Source organism: Periophthalmus magnuspinnatus, chromosome 19 (genome assembly GCF_009829125.3).
Source record: "Periophthalmus magnuspinnatus isolate fPerMag1 chromosome 19, fPerMag1.2.pri, whole genome shotgun sequence".
Classification (NCBI taxonomy): Eukaryota; Metazoa; Chordata; class Actinopteri; order Gobiiformes; family Gobiidae; genus Periophthalmus; species Periophthalmus magnuspinnatus.
The window spans coordinates 7,328,600-7,346,845 of NC_047144.1; the positions used below are offsets into that span (position 1 = coordinate 7,328,600).

The 18,246-nt window shown below is 39.0% G+C and overlaps 2 protein-coding genes across 3 annotated transcripts; both read left to right on the forward strand.

Moving 5' to 3' along the window:
- The first annotated feature begins 647 nt into the window (after positions 1-647).
- Positions 648-9,227, forward strand: pth3r (parathyroid hormone 3 receptor). The gene is made up of 16 exons (XM_055229823.1): positions 648-710; positions 2,839-2,944; positions 3,690-3,800; positions 4,180-4,304; positions 4,401-4,492; positions 4,708-4,861; positions 4,942-5,095; positions 5,182-5,242; positions 5,469-5,535; positions 5,604-5,698; positions 5,775-5,916; positions 6,202-6,243; positions 6,316-6,614; positions 7,928-8,068; positions 8,719-8,808; positions 8,954-9,227. Exons 1-16 carry the CDS (start codon positions 648-650, stop codon positions 9,225-9,227), a joined length of 2,016 nt encoding a protein of 671 aa, XP_055085798.1.
- A 1,778-nt stretch (positions 9,228-11,005) lies between these two features.
- Positions 11,006-17,947, forward strand: rundc3ab (RUN domain containing 3Ab). Of its 2 annotated transcripts, none has more exons than XM_033984636.2 (11): positions 11,006-11,424; positions 12,724-12,839; positions 12,914-13,041; positions 13,139-13,224; positions 13,300-13,389; positions 13,464-13,544; positions 13,611-13,776; positions 13,859-14,016; positions 14,484-14,603; positions 16,884-16,975; positions 17,058-17,947. In XM_033984636.2, the coding sequence occupies exons 1-11, from the start codon at positions 11,318-11,320 to the stop codon at positions 17,198-17,200; spliced, it is 1,287 nt and encodes a 428-aa protein (XP_033840527.1). In that variant the 5' UTR covers positions 11,006-11,317; the 3' UTR covers positions 17,201-17,947. The 2 variants fall into 2 exon arrangements, with proteins under 2 accessions (XP_033840527.1, XP_055085446.1); XM_055229471.1 differs by having other exon boundaries at positions 11,043-11,424; positions 12,712-12,839; positions 17,058-17,945.
- The last annotated feature ends 299 nt before the right edge of the window (positions 17,948-18,246 follow it).

Consider the following 18,246-nt stretch of genomic DNA (forward strand, 5'->3'; position numbering starts at 1 on the left):
AAGATAAAATGTCCCATATGGATGCAAGTTGACTAAATTAACTAAAATAAGAATCATAAACCTGGAAATAAAATAAAAAAAAGTTGTTTCCACGTAAAATACAGATAAGATTTAATTATGCAAAATATAATTGTCCAAGATATAATCATGCAAGATATAATAGGCTAGTAATACCATTTTTTTATTTTTAGTATTTTGTTATAATTGCAGCACCCAACTTTTATGTATTTAACTTCATTGCAGATATATACAAATCAAGAAATGTAGTACAATTATGACTTTGAGAGATAGACAGTGGAGGAGTGGCATAAAGGGTTAAATGTGGAGAAAGACCCAACCAATCAAAGCCAGCCCATCCAGGAGGCAAAGTGTGCTTTTCTCACACAGTTCTGCTCTTCCTCATCCCAAGACACTTACTCTCACTACAGAATGCCAGGGTCTCCAAAACTGTGCTGTTTCCAAACCTGACACATTGCACATGTTTGGGACAAGAAGAAGGATGCAATGTCCTCCTCTGCTAATGCTTATCTACCTGTTCACTGATGGGATAAGAAACTAATTAACTTCAAGATCCAGGTTCCTGAGGAGGAGAGGATGAGGAGGTCAAACATTGTTCAATAGTGAATGTATTTATTTTTACAGGAAAGATGTGGACTGGACTGACTTCTATGCTCACTTTTATCCACTGTATAGTGACAGTGGTTCCTCTGGTAAGTACAAACTAAAATTTAGAAGTCATTAACTGTATTTAGTCATAGTCTGTAGTTTAAAGAATACATTTGAATTTTCTATATAATCCATTTTCACATTCTACTATAAAATATGACACTTTGTTAGGAATTTGAGTCAGAGCTAGCACTCTGGCACTGCTGCTGTTTGGGGCCAAATATAGAAAATTGCATATGTCTGTGACTTTCTTTGATCACAAGACTATGGATTTAAGCCAAGATATTGGATACATATGAAGAAAATTTATATATATATATATATATATATATATATATATATATATATATATATATATATATATATATATATATATATATATATATATATATATATATATATATATAATCTGGGTACACATCATGGAAATTGGAAAGAGTTTACAATGACCAAAACAGGCATAGGATATGTAGGGATGCATCCTAGCTAACCTATTTAACACCACACACTCACTGAGGCATGAACCTGCAACCACAAAACCCCACGGTCTTTTTTCTCTGAGTCAATCCAAGTGTTGGCGAGGACAGACTTACAACCTGCTGCTCACTTGGCTTTAAAATCCCACATACTACACAAATCCAGTTATGACACAAAAACAAGACTGATGTTTTTGTTTTTGTTTTTTTTTTTTTTTTTTTTTTTTTTTTTGGGGGGGGGGGGGGTCTGTGCTCTCCTGGCCTGTAAGCAGAAACGGGCCATCATACAAACAGTAACTCTTCCTTATTGATCTGTGCCGCTTTATGCTGCATGTCAATAGCATGTGATGTACAGGTGCACCACATTAAATTAGGAAAACGAAATTATTTTATGTTATTTTATGTTAAAGTTGGATTTTTAAGTCATATACAATAGGATGTTAAAGTCAGATACAAAAACTAACAAAAATCTTTATGATATGACTAGTTCTGTTAGAAAATTAGACAAAAAACTTGCATCTCTTAAAATGGTTAAAAAAAATCCACAAAAACAAAGTTTTTTCAATCTAAATAAATGTCTATATAAATATAAATAAACTGTCATATTATTATCATTATCATTATCTTCTCTGAGATCTTTAGACTCTAGATATTAAAAATTATTTCAGTAGTGTTTAAATGTATGGTATGGGCAGGTAGTAGTCAATAAATAAAAGACTAGCCAAAATAGACTTTACCTATACTATCTGAGCCCTCTATTGATCACTCGAGTCTTCCAAGGGGCCTAGTTGCCCACTGCTAGTTTTGCTGTTTGGTTGTGAAATGTACTCGGACACAAAGCGGCTTGTGAAGGACAAAGTGGCTCAGGTCTACGGAATAAGACCCCGCTGTGGTCAGAAACAACTGCAGTTAACAGAGAATCATCACATATCACACCTCGCACCATTTCACAACACTGGAAGGCAGCAGACTGGATTTTGGTTAATGTTTGTGGCTGTCAGATTGTCCGATATGTTTCCACGTAATGTGACACACTTCTTCAAGGCAAGGCCCAGAGCAAGACCAGTATGGAAGTTTCCACTTATTTGTTTAGACCCAGAGCTAGTTGTAACATGCTATTTAGAAAGAAGGCAAAATGTGTTAAAATACACTTATTTACAATTATTATTAAGTCTTGCATGTTAATTTAAAGGAACTGTAGGTAAGATTTTGAGTTCAAATCAAATTTAGCTTTTACTGATAATGATTGCCATGCTGATGTACTCTTGGACATCGGAAATGATGGTTGAGTTATTTATGTTACAATGGTTCTTGATCAAATAATCCAGTCATGAGCAAGATAAGCCTCTCATGAAACTCCTTTGGGTTGCCAGTTTCATTGCTGAAATCCAGTTGTTTAAAACCTAAAAGAACTCCTCAAAAACCCTAGCACTTGCAGCCAATTGTTAATCAGTCATCATATTCTGAGAGTAAGAAAAATTTATATGTGCAGGTTAGCGTGCAGGCAACCCAGGTTCGGTTGTGATTATCATACCTTTAAAAAAAAACAAAAAAACTATAAGAGCACAGACTACGTTAATTTATGACAAAAAAGTAGTACAGTATGCAACTTTTTGCCCCTTAGTTCATTGAATAGCCTGCAATAACACAGTTCGGCCTGTAGCATTGAGCTCAATCCAAACTATTCTTTTTACAGATTGACTCAGATGACGTCATCACCAAAGACGAGCAGATCTATGTTCTGATTGGTGCTCATGCCAAATGTGAACACAGCATCAAGGCTCAGAAGGCTCTTCTTATTGGTACTATATTTATTAGTGTTGAGAAGTAACTAAATACATGTACCAAAATTACATATTCCGAATATTAATTTTGTGTAACTGTATATTGGTACAGTTATTTTTTCATTTGATGGTGTTCAGAATACTTTTCTAAAATTAAAGGACTACATGGCAGTACTTGATCATTGGTTTTGAACTGCAAATTATTAGTGAGAAAAAGGAAAACACCACTCATGCAATGTGTGCTTGTGTACTTTTTCCTTCTCTAAAATAACATAAATGAATGCATATTAAGTCATGCAAAAGAAATCAATATTAATATAAAGTAAGTCAGTGTAAGTATTCAGAGCACAGTACTCTGATTGGGCCATGTAACAGAATATGTTACAAAATACATTTTAAACCAGGTATTTAGTATTCTGTAACTGACAACATTTTCAAAGTATTCTGCCCATCACATGACCACTACTGTTGTTGTCGTTTCGTAAAATATAATTTGGCAGCAATTGTTCCATTTGCTAATTTATTTTGAATCAGATAAACCATTTAATTTCCTGTTGCTGGTATCTCTGTGATTACATCAGTGAATCTGTGTCTACTTTTATCCACAATGAATGTGATGATTTTCTATATTTAAGATTTGAACAAAGCTTTAGTTGCAACCGTTTTTGTATACTGTAGTGCACCGCACACACATCTATGACAAGGCAATCCGTCTGAGGTAAACATTAAGAATAATCCAATATTCCAAACAACACATTGGCAGAAGGTGAATGTCCGCCTGAGTGGGATGGGATCATCTGTTGGCCTCGGAGCAGAGCGGGAGAGCTGGTGTCAGTACTGTGTCCTGAATACATCTATGACTTCAACCACCAAGGTAATAATGATGTGAATAATGTAATATATTGCTTTAAAGGTGCACTATGTAACTTTTCTGGTGGAAGACATGCGACCTTATTGTGTCCAAGGAGATGTTATTGCTTTCAATAGAAAATTCCACAGTGTGGTACCACACTTATTTCAATGGAGACATCCAGGTGACCTGTCACATCTATAAAAAGTTGACTCAGCTCACAGTAAGAAATCTGAGCATTAAATACTCATAATTTATTTTTAAAAATCAGTTTAATGCCATACCGTGGAACATTTTAGGCAATGTAATGATATAACCATGGAGACAAGCTGGTAGCAGATCCCCCACCAGCAATGTTATACAGTGCTCCTTTAAATAATGCATAGCAATGACACATTAATAGGTCGGGCCTACCGCAAATGTGATGGCACTGGATACTGGGAGCAGGTTTTCAGCATCAACCGCACTTGGGCCAACTACAGCGAGTGCACAACATACCTGACCTCCAACCAGCGCAGTCAGGATGAGGTGATCCCTGCATGCCTTTGCCCGGGGCCTGGAAAATCCTCACACTCTGTAAATTTTCCCTTGTATTCCTGGCATTTTTTTGTTTTGACCTAGAAGGTGTTTGAACGGCTTCACCTCATGTACACAGTGGGTTATTCAATTTCACTGGCTTCTCTATTGGTGGCTGTGTCCATCCTCTGCTATTTCAAGTAAGACCTATAAGATTAAACTTTTCTGGTAGAGGGTCTGCCATCTGCTTGTCTCTATGGCGGTGTTATTGTTTTGCCTGGAATGTTCCACAGTGTGGCATTAAACTTCTCTAGTATCTCCATGAGACAAGCAGGTGACACACTTACAAGCCAATTTGCAGGTGATATTATAAAATTTATATAATTTTTCCTAACATTTTTTTTGTTTTTCCTAGACGTCTCCACTGCACTCGAAACTACATCCACATTCACCTCTTCACTTCCTTCATTTGCCGAGCGATTAGTATTTTTGTAAAAGACACAGTGCTTTACTCCATAGCAGAAGAAGGCAGAATGGACTTCGAGCTCACAAGACAAAAGTCACACATGGTACACAGAAATATATGAAATGTGTCCATGGTTGTCCACTGTGTATTTACATTATGAACTTTTGCTGTTTTCATTTGTAGGCTGGGTGTAAAGTTGCAGTGACATTTTTCTTCTACTTTTTGGCCACTAATCATTATTGGATCCTGGTAGAGGGATTGTACTTGCACAGCCTCATCTTCATGGCCTTCCTCTCTGACAAAAACTACCTCTGGGCTCTCACAATTATTGGATGGGGTAAGCAGTGTGTGGATTCAAATAACTGTATTATTGGGTTATTTTACTGTTTCTGTTCAGTATGGTACTATGCATTTTGTTGGTAGGTGTTCCAGCAGTGTTTGTGTCCATTTGGGTCAGTGCGCGTGCATCACTGGCAGACACACAGTAAGCATGTGTTTTGTTTAAGCAACTATGAAAGTAAGTTGTTTTTTTGTTGTTGTTTTTTTGCACTATCTTATGTTAAGTATGACTTTCAAAAGGGGTCAAAACTCAACAACAATACAGTTTTGGCATGAATGTAGAGTATTGTCTGCAATTAGTTTGTGATGTAACCCAGAAAACTCCAGTTTGACATGACAGGATAAAGTATTTGAACTTGTTTCACTTTCAGGTGTTGGGACATAAGCGCTGGAAACCTGAAGTGGATCTATCAGGTCCCCATTCTGGCAGCCATTGTTGTATGTAGAGAGATAAAGTAAAATTCTTGTTATAGCATAAAATAAAAATAGCATGTTTGGCTTTGCAGGTGAATTTCCTTCTTTTTGTCAATATAATCCGCGTACTTGCCTCTAAATTGTGGGAAACTAACACAGGTAAACTAGATCCTAGACAACAGTACAGGTAAATTCTTTCTTTCTTAAACAAATCAATTTTAAATAAGTAACATGTAAATAAATGTACACTTAATTGTATACAGGAAACTGCTCAAGTCGACATTGGTGTTAATGCCTCTGTTTGGAGTACACTACATGGTCTTCATGGCTCTTCCCTACACTGAAGTGTCTGGGCTCCTGTGGCAAGTGCAAATGCATTATGAGATGTTCTTCAACTCTTCACAGGTAGAACACTAACACACTCTGATACTCTCAGATTGAACACACTTAATTACTGCATAATAAACATTTTAATGACACTAAAAGTAAATATTTCTAAATACTTTTGATTTTGTTTATTGTTTTAAGGCAACCGTGAATGTCTAAATAAAAAATAAAATAAATTAGATGCAAGTCAATTTAAAAAAACAACAACAAAAAAAAAAACCCAAAAAAACAACAACATTATATTCAACTATAAATAAAAACTGATATTAGTATTTGGGCAAACTAATTACTTTGTTTCTTTAGGGGTTCTTTGTCGCATTCATCTATTGCTTTTGCAATGGTGAGGTAAGTGTATTACAGATTTCCTTGACATCCAAGTTAAATTGTCATTTTTCAACAAATGCTCCCTGCCCATAGGTACAGGCTGAGGTGAAGAAGGCCTGGCTGCGCCGTAGTCTAGCTCTGGATCTCAAACAAAAAGCCCGGATAACCAGCAGCGGGGGCAGCTGTTATTATGGTGGCATGATGTCCCACACCACAACTCACAGTATCTCTGCCACCCACCCAAGGGCTCTCTCCTTCACTGTGGGTGCAATGAGTACAGGAAGTGTTATGACCAACAATGACAGTGGCCAACCACCAAGTCCTGCCTCCATCTATCAAAAAAACAGTCTACCCGGGTTTATCCCCAGTGACTCAGAAAACAATCAGTCAAAGTCAGCAATTTTTGCCAGAAATGTTCAAAGTGGAGAGAAAAGGCTTCTATCACAGACACAAGAAGAAGACCAAGACAGTTTCTCATCTTTGAAAGAAATTGAAACCATGTTGTAAGTCTGAAATAATTCACGCTTTTGCAGAATAGCCTGATTAAAAATGAAGACTAGACTGTAAACACAATATGTTCATTCTTATGGGTCATGAGAAGCTATTTTTCCCAATTATGTCTTTCTAATGGCCTAGACAAAATAGACACCAAAACCCAAATTTATATATTTCTAGGATGTACAGAAGTAGAAATGGAACATAAGCTATGCCCTACATCTTCTCACAATCTTAGAAACTATAGGCTTGAAGCAGGAAAGTGGTCAACCAGAACCGTGACTAATATGTCTAGACTACATGTACGGGAATGTTCAGTTTAAAAAAACAGAAGCTAAATGTAGCAAATATCTTTGCCAATAGCATTTGAAACCCTCCTCTGCCCTAAGCGTCCTCACAACCACATCCAGAATTTCACACTGTGCTCCCAGGCCCAAAGGTGTCTGTGGACTATGACTGACAGACCAGCAGCACTGCCCCCAATCTTCTCCAAAGAAACACATGGGTCTGTACTTCTGTAAAGGATTTGGTGCATTCAATCTAATTACCATAATAAAGATCAAAAGAATGTGTGTAGTCCTGTCTTTCTTGAAGACTTACACTTAGCTAATCACACTGGGGGATCAAACACGGAAATGTAAATGTAAATTGACAGAACAGATAGAGAGCGGGGTCGTAGGCTGACGTCTTCGAGCCGGTCGTGGGTAGCAGGGGTCAGAGGCTGGGGTGTTTGTACCGGTCGTGGAGAGCTGGGTCAGAGGCAGAGGTGCAGAGTAGTTCCAAGGAGCGGGATCTGGTGAAAAACGAGAATAACCAGCTGAGTACAGAGATCATTCGCATAAAAGCCTAGACTGAGCCAAGTGGAACTGTACTGGGAATACACAAACGCTCTGGTGATGTGTGTCAGATCCTCGGTCCCTTGTGCTCCCAAGGTGCAGGCTTAATTGCTCATGTGCTGCGAGTGTGTAGTGGGTGGTGCCAGAATCTCCACCCAACTCCCGGCACAGACAAGGGGGGGGAGGGGGGGGGGGGGGAAAGACAGCACAGAAACATAGGGACAGACTGGGATCTTTACAGTACCCCACCCCATTCCCCCATTACCCCAAGGGACACCTCCTGGTGGATAGCCAGGCTTGTCAGGATGGGCCAGATGGAAGTCTCTGATCAAGGTCCAGAATACAAGCCCTGAGCACCCAAGTACGTTCCTCAGGAGCATACCCCTCCCAGTCCACCAGATACTGCAATCCCTGTCGGCGAACGTCAATGAGGTGATGGACCGTGAGGTGACCATCCACAACCCAGGCGGGAGGATGGGGTTTGGCTGGAGTGCACAGGTCACTGGTGAGAACTGGTGGGACACAAGAAAGGTGGGGTGAATGTGGAGGGAAGGAGGTAGTTGAAGGCGCACAGCAGATGGACTGATGACCTTAGTGATCTTGAAGGGCCCCAAAAGGCGAGGAGACAGCTTCCAGGCATTGGTCTTGAGTGCAATGTTTTTCAACGATAGCCAAACAGACTGGCCTAACTAATATTGTGAAGCGGGGGAGTGGTGTTTGCCCGCTGCTGCTTTTGTCCTGGCTCCAGATTGGAGAAGTGCTGCCCTGGTCTTTCTCCAAATGCTTTGGTAGCATTGGAGGTGGTGCTGGACAGAGGGCCAGGTCCTTCTCCTCAGATGGGAAGAGTGGAAGTTGGTAACCTAAGGAGGCTTGAAAAGGGGATAGGCTTGTAGTGGAGTTGTGGAAGTATTCAATCCAGGGCAGGTAGGTACTCCAGGTAGAGGGATTGGAGGAAACCACACAGCGCAGTGCGGGCTCCAGATCTTGGTTTGCCTGTTCCGTTTGTCCATTTGTCTGGGAATGAGGCAGAAGTTAGACTCACAGTTGAGCCCAACCCTTCACAGAAGGAGCACCAAACTTGTGAGGTGAATTGTGTTCCTCGGTCAGAAACAATGTCCAAGTCAAAACACATTGTGAGTTATATGATCCGCAATCTCCTTGGCAGTTGGAAGTTTTGGCAAGACGATGAAGTGGGCTGCTTTGGAGAACTGGTCAACAGTTGTGAGTATTACTGTGTTGAGACACAGGGAGGCCAGTAGTGAAGTTCACTGCAACGTGTGACCAAGGGCATTTCAGAACAGCCAACGGTTGGAGCAGACCTGAGGGCAGCGAGTGGGAGGCTTTGCCCCTGGCACAAACCTGGCAGGCCAAAACATAGGCTCTGGTGTCTTTGTCGACAGTTGGCCACCAGAAGTAGCATTTAAGAAAGGAGAGTGTCCGGTTGACCCCAGGATGGCAGGCAAATCAGGAGCAATGGACCAATTCCAGTACCTTAGAACGGGCCGCATCTGGAACAAAAAGGGACCCAGGGGGGCCATTACTTGGATCAGGCTGAGCGCATTGAGCCTCCCGGACCAGATTTTCAATTTACCAGCTCACAACAGTGACCACACATGCAGGCAGTATGATGGCTTCCAGAGGAGTAGGAGTGTTTTCCTGGGAGAACTGGTGTGAGAGTGCATCTGGCTTGACATTGCGGGACCCTGGACGATACGTAAGGATGAAGTTAATACTACTTAAAAAAAAAAAGCAAACATTGGGCTTGAGGTTTAGACGGAGGAGATTAGACGCTTTGTGGATTGTATGTACACCACATTTTTATGGTCTGTCCAAACGAGGAAAGCATGCACTGCCCCCTCCAACCAGTGGCACCATTCCTGCAGGGCAAGCTTCACCGCTAACAATTTTCAGTCCCCCACATCATAGTTACTCTCGGGTGGTGTAAGGCAGCATGAGAAAAAAGCACAAGGGTTCCTGCTGCTGGGTGTAGGCTACTCAGTCACACAAATACTATACTTCTACTATACTACCTGTCCACTCCCTACAATAAAGCCCAAAAAACTGACCTTGTTGACATGGAACTCACATTTCTCTGCCTTTACATAGAGCTTGATCTTGTGGAGTCTCTGAAGGACCTTGAACACATGTTGCTGGTGTTCCTGTGGGGTCTTGGGAAAAAAAAAAAAATCTGAATATTGTCCAGATACACAAAAACAAAACGATTAAGAAAATCTCAAAGCATATCATTAATAAGAGATTGGAAAAGGGCCGGAGTGTTGGTTAACCCAAAAGGCATGACTTATGACCTTATGCGAATGAAGTGATAGGCACCAAAGTACATCTTGGACATGTTAGTGTCATATGAACCATCTCGCACTCTGAGAACTTCAGGGACAAGCCTCCTGTTGGTGCTCAGAATCAGCGTTTCAATTTTATGCAGCTAAAATCTGGAACAGTCTTCCTGAAGATGTGAGATAGGCCTCTACTTTGACAATGTTTAAATCCAGGCTCAAAACAGTTCTGTTTAGCTGTGCATATGACTGAAAGGTTTTTATTCTGCACTCTTCTGTTTTAATGTTAATTTTATTATGATTATTTGTAATTATTTATGTTTTGATTTGTGTGATTTTTGTCCTTCTTATTCTGTAAAGCACATTGAATAACGTTGTGTACAAATTGTGCTATACAAATAAACTTGCCTTGCCTTGTTGGGTCAGGGCTTGGTTACTATCAAGAAGGGCCCAGATACTCTGTTAATGTTGTCCAATCATAATTCCTTGTTGTGAAAATACCTGGTGTAGCGTTTGATCCGGCTCGAGTCTGATTGATCCATGTTGGTCAGATCGTTCAGTTGTCATGGCTGCGGAAATCAAATATTCACACTTGGGGTAAAAAGCTGAACAGAGTTTTCACACCGATCGTGGAGAGCTGGGTCAGAGGCGGAGGTGCAGGGTAGTTCCAAGGAGCGGGATCTGGCGAAACACGAGAATAACCAGCTGAGTACAGAGCTCATTCGCACAAAAAAATAAAAAATAAAAAATAGACTAGACAGGGAAAAGACAGCACAGAAACACAGGGACAGACTGGGATCTTGACATGATTAGAAAATGCAGAAAAGCACAGAACCTATTACAACTGCCATGGCACCAAGAAAGAACAACTCCCAACCACCTGTCCATTAAATGACATTTTGAACACTGTGATGGTAAAGCATGACACTGTAGGCTGCTGCACAGACTTTGTTTCAAGACTGGTTGATGATAATAGAGCCTAGATTAGGATGACTATACCAAGCCTACTCCTTCCTGTAAAGACTGAAGGTTATCCTATTGATATAGACAATATGATGCTGCATACTTTACCAAATGCTAACTAATAGGCCGAATTACTAATATGATTTTATTTGTCATCTTCTCACTACGTCATACTCAGCCGCCAGCTGACCCTGTGACGTAGTAACGTAGTCAAAAAGAGGCGGAGAAACAACACTGGATGAGAGGTTTGGATCATTGGATCACCGTACCCTCTACTGCTGCATGCCGCTCTAATTTAGCCTTTCGAAGTAAACAGGCTACAAAGCAGAAGAGCCGTGTTGGTAGGCTACATAGGTCTATATAATATTTAAAGGAGAGTGAATACCGCGAAAGCACAGTGAGAGCACGGGCAGTCAGACTCATGCGGGCTGGAGCATCTCTGTCGTAGCTTCAGGCAGTGAGGAGAAGCGCGGCCGACAGGGAGGGGTCTGTTCCACTGGCTGGTCCTGGATGAAGCCCGGGTCTGGACAGGCAGATATGGCCGCGGGAGACGCTTCTGCGAAGGCGGCTGCTCGACATTTGGCTGTGGAGAGGAGAAACCTGATTACAGTGTGCAGGTCAGCTCACTCATTCAAAAGGGACACTTAGCTGTTTGTATTCCTCTGGCAGTTCATTACAAATTACGTGTGTTAGCTAAACCTTGAACATGATAAATCTGAGGTTAGCCTTTATATGAATTAAAACAGCCTCAGTTTTGCACTTTAGCCGTGTCATCTTTGTCAGCGCGATGTATTTGTCCTCCGCTGATGGCGTGGTTGCTATGACGACAACCTTCTTGGGGCAGGGACAGGCTGGCACCCAAGAGACACAGATACGAGGCTGCAAAGACCTGTACATCAGTGCAAAGCCCTATTAGTCCTATGGGGGTGGGTAAAAGAGTTCTGCTGAGACACGTTTTAGACAATGCTAACCTAACATGAGAAGGCATTACACTGACCTAGGCCTGTATGGCTTGAGTCAGGACAGATAGATTAGATCAGATGCAGTAATAGGCAATATTTTACAGAATCTGTTATATTTGTTTATATTTTACATTAAGTTTAACTCAGAATGTATTGTCCTCATATTATTTGATTTTGTTTTACTCTTAGCGATGTCAAGGTGAGTACAGTGATGAACTTATCTGGGTCATACCATGGTCTGGCTATCACTGTACAGTGAAGGTGCCCATTTTAATGATAGTGGCCAGCTGAAGGAGGCTTTGTTACCCCAGAACAATGACTATTTAATATTCTGTGTCAAGGATTCCCTCAGAGGTGGTCAAGTCATGTTCTTCATGTATGTTTGATCACGTATGTTCTTTGAATCGTATGGAATGCTGAACAGACCTTGTCTCCTATAATAGTCCATTTTGGATGACTCCAGTGCTGATAATAGCCTGACCGTTATGATGTCAGAATTCCACAAAGTAAACGGCTGCAGAATGTCTTAATTGACACTAACGTTTGGTTTGATAAGAGAATTTCCATGAAAACACAAATTACTCTTTTTGGTGCAACACATTATCAGCATATAACAGTAAATAAATAGGACATCCTCCTTACAACCAATGTTGCCTGACTAAGAGTATTACATTATAGCTTCCTGAAAGCTCATATGACTCTATTCCTATCAGTAAATGGATTACATCATCTGTGAGTAAAAAGATAAAGTAGACCAGTACCTTGCAGACTGACAATGTAGGCTATATCAACAAATATGAATTATAATATGAATCATCTTATATTTTTATGTTAATGAAAATATATTTGCATTTTCATTCATTCATTGATCCAACCAAAGGCCATGTAGTACTTAAAAAAAAAAAAAAAAAAAGTGTTAGTTCGTTATTAAGTTTTCTTAAGTTTCCTACACAGGTTTTCTGTTAAGACACTGCTGGAGAAGTACACCGCAGAACCCATTGACGATTCATTAGAAGAATTTATGAACTTTGCAGCCATACTTGAACATATCCTCAGTCACAAATTCAAAGGTAACAAAGTAAAGTTTAGTCATTCTGTTGGTTGTACAATATTTAAAAAGTGTATTATATCTGTTATCAATCAGGGTCTGCAAGCTGGTTTGATGGCCAGCGGAGTTTTTGGGACTTCATACGGTTGGCTTGTTCTAAAGTCCCAAACAATTGCATCAACAGCATTGAGAATATGGAAAACATCAATGCCTCAAGAGCAAAGGTAACGCATATTATACGGAAACATTACAATAAAATGTTATTCTATGTCCATGATATATTTAAATAAAAATAGCAAAATGATCTCTTCAACTATATAGGGTCGTGCCTGGATACGAGTAGCACTGATGGAGAAAAGGCTGTCTGAGTACATAGCTACTGCCTTAAGGGACAGCAGAACTACTAGGTTAATAAGTTCATATTAAGTAGCTAATACATTTTAAATACTCTCTGTTAACCATAACTATTACCTTCACTTCAGGAAGTTTTATGGAGAAGGTGCCATCATGCTGAGAGAGGAATCCAGTGTGCTGACAGGCATGCTTATAGGACTCGGAGCCATTGATTTTAGGTGAGAGCGACACAAATGTTTCTGTTAAGCTACAGATTTTAGATGTTTATATTTAATAAGTCTTGGCTTTATAGTTTTTGTCTCAAAGGGCAAGCGTTGGATGGAAAATCACCTGCTGTTATTGATTACACCCCTTACTTAAAATTTACACAAAGGTACAAACAGTGCATAATGTAGTCATGGTTGTAATGTATCTAATCATGTGTCTACTGTTTCTACAGTTATGAGTATCTCAGTGATGAAGATGATCGAAGAAGTGTTGACAGTAGCACTAGTGACGACAGTATTCCTGAACACCCCTATATTCCCCTAGTCACTGATGATGAGAGTTGGAGCAACAAGTGTCGCAAGATGGAGCAAAGATTCAAGATTGTGAATGCCCAGAAAGTATTTATTTATTTCTTTGTTTGTTTATTTCTTTGTTTATTTAGTTCATTTTTGAATTGACATTGTGCATATGTGGTGGTAGGGGTATCTGGAGGAGCTAGTTCGTCTGCGTGAATCTCAGCTCAAAAACACAGAGACTGAAAACAAGAAGCTCCGGTCCAGACTGGAGGAGCTGCAAAGCCAAACACTGAAGGAGAAACAAGAACTAGAGGCCATAATTTTAGAGTTGCAGGAACAGATGTGAGTATGAAGTTCTCAGATTTGAAAACTTCTAACAAGTTTTGACAACCTTAGTTGGGCTGCAATTGTAGTAGTTGGCGAGTCCAGTCCACAATTTTTATTGTGCATTGACATTTTTAAATACAATTTCTTTACCAGATAAAGACAGAAAATAGGCTTGCTGAAGGCTACTAGATTTTAGAGAATATTTACAGATAAATTGTCATTTATTTAATTTAATTTGATAATTTAAATCACAAATTGTTTATTTTAGAGACATTTATTTCATAATGCATCTTTCTGTCATTAAAGGGCTTTTGGCAAGGCCTTCAGCATTTGTAGAGTCTAGAATTATAAACAATCATTAAAACACTCAACAATATTTTAATAGTCAATTCGGTTTGATTATACTGATTAATTATGAATATATGATGAATATGTTATATGAAGATTTTCAACAATTATCTGTGAAATATGTATTTTGACAGGACTAGCTTGATACCATGTGACCCAAGCCATTTGGTAAAGAATATTTCTATCCCTTTGATCAACCAATGGCCCTCACTGCAGTCATACAACAGCCAAGAAGACGTTCGGATGTTTCGCAGGTTTGATGATTAATTAGATGGTTTATAACTGTACATATTTGTTGTAAAAGACCAAAAAATATCTAAGGGGTTAAAGTAACTAATTACAAATACTCACCTTACTGTAACTGAGTAGATTTTTTGGGTAATTGTATTTTGAATGGCTTTTTAAACCTGTGATTGTACTTGAGTAAAATTCTTGCCATGTAAGTGTAATTATTAATTACATTTAAAATTTTAAGTACTGAGTACTGTTCAAGTCCCAATCATCCCAATCCACAGCTGTCCCTGCTCCTTTTATAGCCAACTTCCAAACACACATAACATTGTTGAATCACCTCCTCTGATTGGACAGAGCTCAGAGAAAATGCGTATTGCTTTTTGAAACAACGCAATTTAGCTTTAAACTATACATATACATACATATACATATAAGATACTAAAATGCGGCTAAAAACTGTAACAAAAAAAAAAAAAAGTAACTAGTAATGACTGAGTAGTCATTTTTACTTAAAGTGCCTATGATATGAGTCTAAAGAGTCCTAATTGGACATGGACAGCAGATGTAACATATTTTTCTGTTCTGTTACCTGCAACCACCATGTAAACAAATCACATTAATTATGATTTGGCAAATAAAAATAAATTACCATTATCACCTTTATTTTGTTAAATCAATGTTTAAGTTGTCAGAAAAATGCCATCCTTGTGCATAAATTATCATACATTTTGGATCGAATTGATGACAGCTGTACATAGTTATTTTATTTTGTAGTGGCAGTAGATGATGTCATTAGTAATGTCACTTCCCTTTTCTGCATATCTCTGTACTTTTTCCATGTTATATTATTGCTAGAAATGTGTTAGTGTCCTGTGTGCTTCTGTTATATCTGTGTATATAGGTTCTGCAGTGCATTTAGATTATATCCTTTGCCCTTTATATGTGCCATTTGTAAGCTAGTCAACCCTGGTCTGTGTTGCTAAAGTTTTACTTGGTCCGTTGGTCTCCGTCTCGCATTATTATAGCCGAGTGTAACCCGACACCAATTAAGACTGGAAAAGTGCCAATGATGTGTTTGACTGTATTTTGGGATGTATTTATTTATTTTGAAATTCAAGGCAAAGCAAGGCAAGTTTATTAGTATAGCACAATTCATGCACAAAGTAATTCAAAGTGCTTTACAGAATGAGAAAGACATTAAAATCACAACACAGCAAATCAAAACATAATAATAATAATAATAATAATAATAATAACTATTATTATTATTATTATTATTATTATTATTATTATTATTATTATTATTATTATTATTATTATTATTATTATCATCATAACATTAACATTAAAAGAGGAGAGTGCAGAGAATAAACCTTTCAGTCATATGCACAGCTAAACAGAACCGTTTTAAGCATTGATTTAAACATTGTCAATATAGAGGCCTGTCTCACATCTTCAGGAAGACTGTTCCAGGTTTTAGCTCCATAAAACTGAAACGCTGATTCCCCATGTTTAGTTTTGATTCTGGGCACCAGCAGGAGGCCAGTCCCTGAAGTCCTCAGAGTGCGAGTTGGTTCATACAGCACTAATATGTCAGAGATGTACTTTGGACCTAGGCCATGGAGAGACTTATACACAAGCAGAGCTGCTTTAAAGTCTGTTCTTTGAGCTACAGGAAGCCAGTGCAGAGACCTGAGCACAGGACTTATGTGCTCATACTTCCTGGTTCTAGTCAGGACCCGAGCAGCAGTGTTCTGGATGTACTGCAGCTGTTTTAACGCTCCTTTGGAGAGGCCAGTGAGCAGGCTGTTTCAATAGTCTAACCTATTGGAGACAAATGCATGGATAAGTCTCTCCAAGTCTGTTTTGACAGTATACCTTTGATTTTTGCAATGTTTTTTAAATGGTAAAAAGGTGCAGATGTTATTGATTTGATGTGGCTGTTGAAGTTCAAGTCTGAGTCCATTAGCGTCCCTAGATTTCTAGCCTGATTTGAAGTTTTTAAAGAGGGAAAGACTGGAGGTGACTGCTGACACTTTCTCTATGTTTCTGTGGGCCAAAGACTATGAGTTTAGTCTTATTTGCGTTTAACTAGAGAAAGTTGTTTTGCATCCACAATCTGATCTGCTGGATGCAGTGGCAGAGTGAATCCACTGGTTCATATTCACCTGCTGCCAGTGAGACATAGATCTGATCTGGATGAGCTGGATGGTCTCTAGCCTCTGAAGGCTACTGTGCCCTTTCTGTTGGCCTGGAAACCAAGGTTCAACAGAAGATTTGGTTATTTTTTTATATTTTAGGCGGAGCTTCCCGAGCACGGAGCTATTGTCAGTGCTGGATTCAGACTCTCAGAGGATTGAAGGGAAACAGAACGGACCCTGGTGTACCGCCGGTATTTGCATTTTTACATTTATGCAAATGAATTGTCCTCTGAAAGTGGTATCTAAATTGTTTGTTTGTTATCTTAATCCTAGAAAAGGACTACACTCCTTCAATGATGGGCCTGTGTGGCTCTTTGGCTTCTCTTCCCAGCTGTAAGTCTATGGCTAGCCTCAAGTCCAGTGATTGCTTGGTTCATATCAGCACAGACAACAGTCCTACTCCCTCACCCAGCTAGGAGGCGCCAAAGATACTGCCAACTCCTTTGTGACTGTTCAACAGGAAGATGCGATTAAAAAAACACTGCTTTTGGTAAGCAGATGTGTGGCCCTTACACATGTCCTTTTACTTTGAGCTTTGCCAAATCCTTAAACTACAAACTACTGTTATTATAATTCTGTAGTATCTGCTTTGGACTGTAATGAATGAAAGTTTGTGGTAGACTACTTTCTAAGTTATATTCATGTCTAGATATCAATGCTCTTTTGAGTACGACAACTATACATAATTCTTAATTTGGTGCAAACGTCATTCTTCTGCATTAACTGTAAGTCCTGCCCATTCGTGTGTGTGTTATCAACCATTCTCCTTCTGTTGCATAACACTGTCAGGGCTGGTGCTGAGCTGTCAGTAGCTTCAAAGAACAAACAAGGTCTTTTGTTTTATTATTTATTTGAGGAATCAAAGTGTTGCTTTTACACATTTAAAACTTAGATGCATTTCAGCATAGGCCTTGAAAAGCCACATTTATTTGAACATAAAAATGATATGTATTTCATCAAAAATGCAAAGTGCTTTGTTACTATGCAAAATGAATGTTTTCTTTCTCATAATATCAATTTGTTTTAGGCAAATATGAGATAGAACGATTGAAAGTGCTTTGGGATTTCTTGTTTCACTTTTTTATTAAAAGAACTCTCATTATGTTAACGCTGGAAGGTTGTGTGTACGTCAGACTTCAATAAAACTGCCTTTTTTGAATAATACATATTTAAATGTTATCTCTGTCTGTATATAATTGTGTAGGATATTAAGATTGTAAAATACATCCTATAATTTATTCATTGACTAGTTTTAATCAGCAGTTCTCAATGACTGACACAAGAAAGATATAACCTGTGCACATGTCTTTGGCCTTAAAGCAACATCAGAGAGAATAGCATTACTGTTGCTAGTAAGAGATGTCTCGGTCATGCTTTGTCTAAGTCTTCCTTTTGTATTTTCACTCTAAACTCTAAAGGATTTAAACTTACAAGGTCATAGGTTAGGACCATTTGTTTCTTA

What these genes read in the sequence shown, in the direction of transcription:
- rundc3ab (XM_055229471.1), top strand. Translation starts at nt 11,318, where the DNA reads ATGAAGCCCGGGTCTGGACAGGCAGATATGGCCGCGGGAGACGCTTCT. An exon ending in AGATTGTGAATGCCCAGAAA is followed by an intron (nt 13,777 to 13,858) that starts GTATTTATTTAT and finishes ATGTGGTGGTAG; the next exon opens with GGGTATCTGGAGGAGCTAGT. An exon ending in CGGACCCTGGTGTACCGCCG is followed by an intron (nt 16,976 to 17,057) that starts GTATTTGCATTT and finishes TCTTAATCCTAG; the next exon opens with AAAAGGACTACACTCCTTCA.
- pth3r (XM_055229823.1), top strand. Translation starts at nt 648, where the DNA reads ATGTGGACTGGACTGACTTCTATGCTCACTTTTATCCACTGTATAGTG. An exon ending in TCCATCCTCTGCTATTTCAA is followed by an intron (nt 4,493 to 4,707) that starts GTAAGACCTATA and finishes TGTTTTTCCTAG; the next exon opens with ACGTCTCCACTGCACTCGAA. An exon ending in GTTGAGACACAGGGAGGCCA is followed by an intron (nt 8,809 to 8,953) that starts GTAGTGAAGTTC and finishes CTTTGTCGACAG; the next exon opens with TTGGCCACCAGAAGTAGCAT.